The 10,261-nt window shown below is 43.1% G+C and overlaps 3 protein-coding genes across 3 annotated transcripts in view; all 3 read left to right on the forward strand.

Annotated features, from left to right (window-relative positions):
• The window catches only part of LOC311367395 (peroxisome proliferator-activated receptor alpha-like), a 36,685-nt gene extending 36,047 nt beyond the window's left edge, over positions 1-638 (forward strand). Inside the window, exon 8 of the mRNA XM_084486230.1 lies at positions 251-638. Coding sequence (XP_084342356.1) covers positions 251-495 — 245 coding nt within the window. The 3' untranslated portion in view covers positions 496-638. The remainder of the gene's footprint in view (positions 1-250) is intronic.
• A 4,917-nt stretch (positions 639-5,555) lies between these two features.
• Positions 5,556-6,258, forward strand: cdpf1 (cysteine rich DPF motif domain containing 1). The gene is made up of 3 exons (XM_084486476.1): positions 5,556-5,673; positions 5,807-5,918; positions 6,061-6,258. The coding sequence occupies exons 1-3, from the start codon at positions 5,558-5,560 to the stop codon at positions 6,187-6,189; spliced, it is 357 nt and encodes a 118-aa protein (XP_084342602.1). The 5' UTR covers positions 5,556-5,557; the 3' UTR covers positions 6,190-6,258.
• Positions 6,259-7,486: 1,228 nt separating this feature from the next.
• cdkn1ba (cyclin dependent kinase inhibitor 1Ba) lies at positions 7,487-9,521 on the forward strand. The gene is made up of 3 exons (XM_084486475.1): positions 7,487-7,902; positions 8,219-8,360; positions 8,565-9,521. Coding segments are annotated over exons 1-3 (555 nt in total). The 5' UTR covers positions 7,487-7,490; the 3' UTR covers positions 8,566-9,521.
• Positions 9,522-10,261: the final 740 nt, after the last annotated feature.

Raw genomic sequence — 10,261 nt, forward strand, 5'->3', positions numbered from 1 at the left:
AATTTGTAAATATGTGATAGAAAGAGAACATTGTTAGATAATCATAACCCCATACATATTTTGAGAGGGTATGAGGAATTTGGAATTCATGTATTCATCATACATTTTTGAGATGCTGCCTAGCAATTTTCCGAAATTGAGTTTAGTTAACAATTTATTCAGGGCTGTCATATTCATCTAGAGGGAGTCTTGAACCATTCCATTTGTTTTGGTTTCTCACTCTCACTCCCTCCATCATTTCTCTCCTCAGATCGTCCGGGGTTAGTGAACGCCTCCCTGGTGGAGCGGCTCCAGGAGAGCATCGTGCAGGCTCTGCAGCTCCACCTGGTGGCCAACCACCGCGATAATGCCTTCCTCTTCCCCAAGCTGCTGCAGAAGTTGGCTGACCTGCGGGAGCTGGTCACTGAGCACGCTCAGTTGGTGCAGGACATCGAGACGACGGAGGACACGTCCCTCCATCCGCTCCTGCAAGAGATTTACAGGGACATGTACTGAGTCAAATAGAGGCATGCTCTGATTTACAGGGACATGTACTGAGTCAAATAGAGGCATGCTCTGATTTACAGGGACATGTACTGAGTCAAATAGAGGCATGCTCTGATTTACAGGGACATGTACTGAGTCAAATAGAGGCATGCTCTGATTTACAGGGACATGTACTGAGTCAAATAGAGGCATGCTCTGATTTACAGGGACATGTACTGAGTCAAATAGAGGCATGCTCTGATTTACAGGGACATGTACTGAGTCAAATAGAGGCATGCTCTGATTTACAGGGACATGTACTGAGTCAAATAGAGGCATGCTCTGATTTACAGGGACATGTACTCAATGAGAGAGAGACAAAATGTGAGGTAAAGCACTGCAGCCTCTAGTTGCTGCTTGTGGGAGTTTACAATATTGCAGATGGAAGTGCTTAAAACCAGGAAATGAAATTCAACAAGGGTCAAGGGTCACTGGATGTTGATTGTTCTTTGCTGAACGTCTCTGCAAGAAACACTAATTAGCTTAAAGTTAAAGGATAAGTTAACTATCTTGGACCACATGGTGTATTCACAGGTGCTCTTGAATAGGCCATGATCCTAGGGTGTAAACACCATTATATCCACAATCTGCATCAGGGTGGAGTTTCTTTTCTTCTTTATAGAATGTAGCTGAGCAAGAATGGTAGACAAGCTTGCACATGTTTGAAAATATCAAAAATGTAGCATTTATTCAATAGTTTAATTTGAAGTGAAAGTACTACAGACACAAACAAATTTGTGAAAATAATAGAAACATGAAAAAAAACATCTTGGATCATGCTAAACTCATTCAATCTGTGAATAGGCCCACTTTAACCAAAGTTCAACTGTTGTGCCCATCCCTTTTGACCCCCATCCCAGCTGGGGTGCGATGCTTCATTTGTCTGGTTGGGCTGTAACGGATGTGTGGTTATTCACCTTAAATATCTACCCATTTTCTGATGCTTCTTTGGAGCAGGTTTATCTCTCGATTTCCAATTACAATGTGAATCCAATATGAACATATGTATAGTCGTGATGCAAACTGTTGAAACTAATTCTAATCATCAATTACCATGTTTGATCAAATGTATATAAAAAGTATTGGTTACATGCTAAGTGAGTATACATTTCAGAAGAATGTAACTGGACTGAAGCTGTTGTTGAAGTCATTGCAACAGCTTAACAAAATCATCTAAATATCTTCTGAAGATGTCTGGTCAAAAACGGTCAATCAAAGCAAAGAAGATCTGGAGAAAAGAAGATTGTGCACATTGCTAACGTAAATCCAAATGGAAAATGACAGGTTCTCACTCTCTGTTGGAAACACGAGGTGAGAACAACCAGCTGGTTTCTTTCTCAAGAAAACCACGCCTTTGGAGATTGATAGCTTTGTCTTCTGGGCCCCTCACACCCCACGAGGAAGGAGATCTACTCAGATCAACCTCTACAGCGTGCGTGTGGATACTACAGATTTGAGCATGGCCGTGTAATGTTGATGGAAACATGAGGATATATGATCAAATGATAATTTTCTACACTATATATATGCTACTGTGTATCTCAAGGGCATATACACGGTATATACTGAAAATAGCCATGATGGTCTGGCTTCAGTCGCCATCATTATTTACCTGCTGGCAAGGTGTGATCACAGCCAACTCTTGCTCTCGAGTTTGCTGCTGCATCGACGGCAATAAGGAACACAAACATTATACCTCAGATGAAATGTACACACTCACAACACAGCTGGGAACAATGATCAGGTTGAATTATATGTCTCCGTCAAACAGCTGCATGCTGCAAGCTCTATGTCACCTGCGTAGCCCTCAGAATCCATGGCAGTAACACCTCTCCAGAAATGTGAAACGGCACGGGGACAGGTGAAGGCCCGAGTCCTCCTGGTGTCTTTCAGTTCATTTTTAATGGAGCAGGATGTTTAAAATGTGTAAATGTGTACCTCACATCACACTGTAAGGTCTTGGACTGCTTGCAGTCTCCAAAGGTATTCATAGCCTCCACGCACCCTCAACCCCAGCAACTGCCCTTTTTCCAGCAATTTGCGGGGGCATGCCACACTGGGCCGATGAGATAAGTCTCCTAAAGCTATTTGGAGTGAATTTAAGTCATGGTTTCACAGTAAATGCTGTTAACATGTGATTTTGCGGCCCCTTGCGGGCAAAGTGGTGCCTTTTTGTAATTGACCCTGTGACATCATTGATTGAGCTATGGTCACAGTACTTTATACACTTGTTAACAGAGCTGTCCTCTGTGCATGGCACTTTAATCCGACATGTCCAGAGAGCATGTGTAGCAAATTGTGTAATTTGCTCCGTTGGTTATTAGGGACATTTTTTAAGTTTTCACAAGACTTTTACTATACAGAGAAATCTATCTAGATTAACATTATGGCTCTAAGAGGAAATCATTAACGGCATGTAAAATATGGACTATTTGAGGTTTGCATATATGTTCATTCAAACACACATCCAATAAAGATTAGCAGACATATGTCAACAATTTCTTGCGGACTACGCTCAAAATCACTGGTGACAAGAACCTTTGTGGCTATTCAACGCAGAATTCAAGTTAAAACTCAACTTTAATATGTTGTAGTGTTTCTATATAAAATACAAATCAATCATGGCTCACTCACTATACATCTCTTCCATCCCTTCTTACAAAGTTGTCTTCTTCCAAAGGCCAGTGTTTATTCTTTATTCTTTTGACAGCCATGTCCAGCAATCTGGCAGTTGATTGTCTGGTTTGTAAATACATATAGAATGTTCTGAATGAAAGGGACAGCTGTGTTCTGGGGTTTCAGTATAGCAGTATCAATAGTTTATTACTAAATCAATAACAATCTGCATCAGTATATGGTTTCTGATTTAACTACATGTAAATAAACATGTGATAATTATTGTGAAACGTGTTGTATTTAACTTTGTATGTTCATCTTGTGGTAGAAATGCCTTCAATGCTTTTCAATAAAAAACCTCATAGTACTGCTATGTCTGGTATCAGTGGAGTCCCTCATTTAACCTCACAATACTTCTATGGTATCATTCAAGTCCCTAATTTTTCTGATAATACATTTGAGTTTTTCTTCCTCACCAAAGTGGTGTTCTCTCCAACGTTGGCTGACACAACGGGTTGAGGCTCTACAAGATGAGCTGGTATGGGACAAACTCTTTTAGGGGTGAACTGTTTATGTGTGAGCCTGTCCTCGCCCACATCACTTTCCCAAAAGTGTTCAGCAAGTAAATACAACTTACTGCATTTTTCCATTGGCACCTTCGGCCATGCGGTGCCAAACCACACATTTTCAGATAGGGCGTGGCATCGAAATGGACATGGCCTGTGACAAAAATGACCACAGTTCCTAGACAGAATGTTTGATTTGGGCGGGACCCATTTAGTGACTGTTGGGAACCAAAGTTCTAACTGCTCAGGTAAGATGAAGTCGATACAAATTTTACTTAATCGTCCCTCAGGGTCTTTATGGTCTGTGTCAGTGTCTTTATGGTCTGCGTCAGTGTCTTTATGGTCTGTGTCAGTGTCTTAATGGTCTCCATCTGCATAGAACATCTGATAATGCTGCAATTATGTCCCTCCCACGGAAGCTCAGCGTCTCTTGGGGTGAATAGACCTCTGAAGAATAAGTCCCGCCTCCGAGGCTCCCGGTTCCCTCGGTCAAATGTCTATGTGAAATAACATGGGGTTTATGAATGATCATACATAACAAACTCTGTAGGTGGTGGAGAAGTAAAAGCTGTGTCACGTTTTCAACTACAACCGTTTTCATCTAGTTTCAACTGGGTTTTTGGATTTTTGGTGCCGTTAAAGTAGCATTAATAATCGTTTATTTCTTTAACGGCACCGACGATCCAAAAACACAGTCGAAACTAGATGGAAAATGTGTGTAGTTCAAAACGTGATGCAGCTTTTACTTCTCCGCCACCTACAGAGTTTGTTATGTACGATCATTCATAAACCCCATGTTATTTCACATAGACATTTGAACGAGGGAACCGGAGCCTTGGAGGCGGGACTTATTCTTCAGAGGCCTGGACACTGGGCTTCTGCGTGAATTTGGAGGGTCTGCAAAAGACTGAGTTGCCGTTTGATTGACAGCGATTTTGAACTATAAAAAGTCGCTGGAGCTGTCTTCATTCCTCAGTCCCATCGTGGATTTTGCAAGCGAGTCGAAAGACGAACTGCAACCAATTTCTTGATATTTGCTTGGCGAAATTGCTAGACAATTTTCATCGTACATTTCGTACACTTATTCACACAATTCCTTGCTTCAGTTTAACATAATTCCCACATTTCCTTGTTCAAGTTTAATATCATTTTGGTAGTTGGCCATCACTTTGATTCAGGGAGCCTGAGGTCTGAACTTCAAGTCCTGTATTCAGATCAGGACTTGCAGGGTGACAGGGGAAAGCTGTGTGATTTCTTGGTGTTCCTTAAAGACATGGAGTTGGACAGTGCAATGCCTCAGCTTTACAAACTGTTTTCATTAGTGGCAACAATTGGAGCTACATCTGCAGGTGTAGAAAGGAGCTTCTCCTGTTTAAAGCGGCTCAAGTCCTACACCCGTAACACAATGGGCCAAGGCCGTTTAAGCAGCCTAGCTCTGCTGGCCATTGAGAGGATACTGGTCACTGGAAAAGACAGCTAGTTGGTATATGAGCATTTCCTTGAAAAGGAACAGAGAGCATAATTTACATATACATAAATTGACAATTCATATGATGTAGGCCGAAAATGAGCTTCCCCTCTTTGAAAGACCAGCAGCCGCCACTGATTTCCAGGCTAGTCCAAAACAGAATTAGAAAACAAAAAAATAGGGTCCTAGGACCGCGGCAGCCTACGGTAGTGCAGGACCAAACTATTGGAGTTTTTTAATGAAATATATTGCTCCTGTCCAATAGGGGGCGATAGGGCTTCATGAAGCGCTTTTTAAAAGGCAACCAAATACGAGCAAACCGGAAGCACAACAAGCCGCCCCCGGTGCGGTGAGCGGCTGCTGTTCAGTCTACGGTTCATACATGGAGCAACAGACGAGTTGTGGTCTGCTGCAAAACACATTCACGTGTGAATTATGTGGTTTGTCTACCCCTTTCACCTACTTTGGCCAGAAACCACCCAATACCAGAGCCATTGTGTGAGTTAAAACCGTCTCACTCAGTATGAAGTTAACTCAGATCTTTTCATTATAGGATATTAGCGATAGTTTACTACTCCAATCAAAGCGTATACACGTGGTTATAAATATCTATCTTTCCTATGCGCTATAGGTTGTTAGAGGAGTGTTTTGTGACCAAGGACCCTTTCAGTCCGGACAAGGAGAGGTTTCTAGTTCTGGGTTCAAACTGCAGCCTCTGCGGCCGCTCTGCGTGCGTCGGGTCGGTGAGGAGCGTCTCGTTAAACCTCTTCAAACGGGGGATCCGGATTGTCTTGAAATATTTTAAACGATCTAGTTCGGAGAATGATATTGCGGCTGATGTTTTTTCCCGTTACTAACTAAAACTGTTCTTATTCTGTTGTCCAGAACTGCAGTCTCTTCTACACCGCGCGTTTCTGTATGCGTTGTGTGAACAAAAACCTCCACCAGTTTCCCGGTCCGATCCAGAACGAACTGGCCAAGAAGAACCCGACCTCCAGGCCGGCGGTCCCCTGATGACCATCCAGGCCGGCGGTCCCCTGATGACCCCTACAGACACACAGACGACCCCTACAGACACACAGACGACCCCTACAGACACACAGACGACCCCTACAGACACACAGACGACCCCTACAGACACAGACGCTGTTTGAGCCAGCAGGCTGTACTGCTCTAGTGTAAGACTGGATTCAGTGAGGCTGTTAATATTATTGGCAGCCATGATGAGATGAGGTCTTCGTTGTAAAAAGAGATGTATTAGTCGTTTAATTTGTTGTGTAAAACATGGTTATTAATTAAAATTGAAGGGAGAGAATGGCAAAATGAATCAAGATTTAAGGAATGCAGAAGCCATTGCTGTGTCTGGGTGTGAAGTGTGAACCAGCTTCTTACCAGACATTGTTTTCTCAACATGCTTGCTGTTGAGAGATAGTGTTTGGTTGGAGGTACCTGGCTACACTGTATACCTATACTGTGAGCGGAGAGATGAGAGAACCAGAATCCTTTTTGTAGAAGCTGAATTAAAACAATGTCTGAAATATCTTTCAGTGATAATATAAAAAATATATACGTAATTATACTGATGCTCTCTCTCGATCGCTGGCTCTCAATGTTTTGCCCAAAAAGGTGAAACAGACTTTTCAGTGACTTATGAAAGTAGGCTACATTTATTCACGGGGAAAGGCCCATACAAATTGTCAACATACATTATCTAATTTAAAGTTAGGCAGATAAAGAACCATGATTTCATCCAGCATTGAGCTTTTTCAGTTTTTCTTTGATGGTATCAACATGAATCTTCCTGTGTACAGTTTTTTTTTTTACCTATCAACCTTGTTGATCATCAAATGATATTTATAATCGTGATTAAAACAATTAAATCCATTAGTTGCATGGTACTCGTTATTATATATCATGCCATAGAGCATCATGTAGTTCAAGTATTCATAGCCGGTTACACTGACAGGGCTGGTAGGAGGCTGAGCAAGGGGCGGGAACATGTCTGAACGCCAGTGATATTGCTTCTCTGTTTAAATAGTTCCGACGCCCTCCTCTCCACTTGCAGACTTGTAGTTGTTGTGTTTGTGTTTCAATCGCCATGTTGGCTCGGCTAACGTGTTGTTTTTCTGCCCTCTTTACTACTACCTTACAGCGACGGCGTTTCTAGACGCGGACGGAGACGCGCTTTCTGCTCAGCGCGGACAGGACTCCAACATAATGATCCTCAATTCGGATTGCATTTGAAGATTTTTTTTTTGGAACCTGCGTAACGAATACCGAAGGACTGTTTTTTTTTGTTGCATTTGTGCAACAAAATGTCAGACGTTCGCCTGTCGAATGCCAGTCCGACATTGGAGAGGGGGGTCGGGGACCCGCGTCCAGACGAGCCAGCGAAGCCCCCCGTCTGCCGGAACCTGTTCGGTTACTTGGAGCGGGAGGGCTTCGAGAAGGACTGCAGGGCGACTATGCATACTGCGCAGCGGGCTTTCGCAGAGAGGTGGGATTACGACCCGGTCGACGACCAGCCTCTTTCCTCGAGAGGCTATGAGTGGGAGGCCGTCCAGTCTCCACCGGAGTACTACGTCAGACCGGCGCACCAGCGACCCCGTCCCCGTGGGAAGGTCGACCCACCTGGGAGCGACCCCCAGCCAGAGCCCGGGGAGGACGGGACACTGCTGAACCGTGAGCCGGTGAAGGGTTCGAGGAAAAGGCGAGCCACAACATTAGGTAATATTCTCCCAACACGTTAAAAAAAGGTTGTTCACATGTTTTATAGTGTTATGCTGATTTTTGAAGACGCCGCACAAACACATTCACATTTGACTAAATGTAGATAATGTGTTACATTGTTGTGGGCTTTAACGTCGCATTATTACTTTTTGTTTTGGCTTGGGGTTTAAGTGCAGTTGGCAGAACTGCAGTTAACCAGTTTACATTTAAATGCACCACTTTGTTGTGGTTGTGTGACGCGTTTCCTGAACACCGTTTGTGGACGTTTCTGGCTGTCAATATTAAACTTGAGCTTTAATCTTCTCTCTGTGAGATGGTTGTTTGTCTGGATGTCAAACTCAACATTACTTGTCGGACGAGGAGGACCGCGACCAGCCTGACCCCCTTGGACTCCCGACCCTAACGCGCGCGGAGCAGACGCCGAGGAAGCCTGAGAGCCAAACCAACTCCAAATGGTAGAGTTCACATCCCTCTGACCAGGAACACTCGAACATACAGAAACCTTCATTTAGTAAATGAGTCACCGTGAGGGAATGGTTTTTAGTAATTGCTTATCCCTAGGCCTTTTTGTAATGGTATAATAAAAATGGGTCTGTGTGTGTGTGTGTGACAAACCCCTCCATGTCTTTCAACAACAGTGTGTCTCCTCTATCTGGCAGAACTGTGGTGGATACTGGAGGAGAGAGAGAGAGGAGGAGGAGGGTCAAGCACTGAATATGTACACCATCAACTTTTGGCACTCGTCATCAAAATTGCCTCAAAAGCAGACCATGTAGCAGCGTGCAAACGGATGGTTTTCCTTTGTGCTCCGATATTTACTACCTTTGTTTCAGATGTAGCAGATGTTTTCATAAAAAAAATGTGTTGTTATTTTACTATGGAGATACTTTTGAGACTGTAAAATTGACGTGCTGGAATTGCAGTGCAAATTGAATTCTAATCTAGCAGACCAATAGACTTGGAATGTCAGGGTTTTACAGAAGTAAAATGTATTGTTTCTTGTAAGCTTTATCTGTCACAGGGGATACTGGCGGTTTCTGGTCCTACTTTAGTTGTTTTTAGGCTTGAACTTGAGGAACACTGGGGCATACTGCTGGGACCAGCATTGGAAAAATAATGTTTACAGACAAATCATATCTCCTTTCGTCATATTGAATGACGTTTTTATGCATGCCAATCATATCATTCTCTTTATAATTTGCCAACGTTTTGTGTGTTTTGTGTTGGCATGGCAGGACTGCAGAGAGATCTAGAAGAATCAGCTCTTGTTTTCCAAAACGACTCATCAATATGACCGATATTAATCCCCTTCTAGGAACCCTCATAGCAGCCAGGTCACACAGTATGCCCAAACAATAGGACTCATGTAGAGCATGAGACTGCACTATGTGGACAGGTACAATCCTGTGTGTGTGTGTGTGTGTGTGTGTGTGTGTGTGTGTGTGTGTGTGTGTGTGTGTGTGTGTGTGTGTGTGTGTGTGTGTGTGTGTGTGTGTGTGTGTGTGTGTGTGTGTGTGTGTGTGTGTGAGAGAAATTATACAAACTTATTTATCTTGAGCTTTTGTCGGTGTACAAGATGGCTTGCCAAAGTGACTTGAACATGCTTTTTCATAAAATGTTTTCATTATTTGTTTATGAAGGTAAATAAAAGGTTTCAAAACTGAGCAATATACGATTAAACATATGTGAAATGAATGAATATATGAAATCTAAAAAATATGAATACCCTAGCTCTTCCTTAACCCACATCTTGAAATGTGTGGGCGTGCCTGTGAGAAGTGACCATTTTGCAATCACAGCAAGATTCTATGCTTGAGTTTGTAGTTGGTTTATCTTCAAATTTAATCAAATCAACAAATAACGCAAACCATTGAGCGTGTCAAATTACACATTCATAAACTTGGCTGCACATCTTGAGGATAGACGTCCGTGTGGACATGCATTCAGACATTCTCTGGTGGAATGAGCCCCACTGTTCGAGTGGAAAACAAGGGCGGGGCCAGAACCACGAAAAAAAACACTTTATTGGCTCTGGCTTTGTCCAACCACTGCAGGCTTACCAAAGCGACCACTAAGGACAGCCGCTGAGCAGAGAGAAGACTCCCTATCCTCTCACTCATTCTCCCCTCTCTCCTTTCTCTTCTTCACTCTCCTTTTTCTGTGAAAGAGGACCACAGACCTCTTTTCAGGAAGCCCACAACTCTGAGTTATGTTTTTATCCTATTCTAAAGGCCGGCATGAAATGGAGCAAAACTATGTCTAGACGTGATCTCTACATAGACCACCAGGGATCCGAGTCCCTATTGTTCTATGGAGTGAAAGAGATTTGGCCTTTTGAACTCTAGGCAGGAGCTCT

Source organism: Micromesistius poutassou (assembly GCF_964030765.1).
Source record: "Micromesistius poutassou genome assembly, chromosome: 22".
Classification (NCBI taxonomy): domain Eukaryota; kingdom Metazoa; phylum Chordata; class Actinopteri; order Gadiformes; family Gadidae; genus Micromesistius; species Micromesistius poutassou.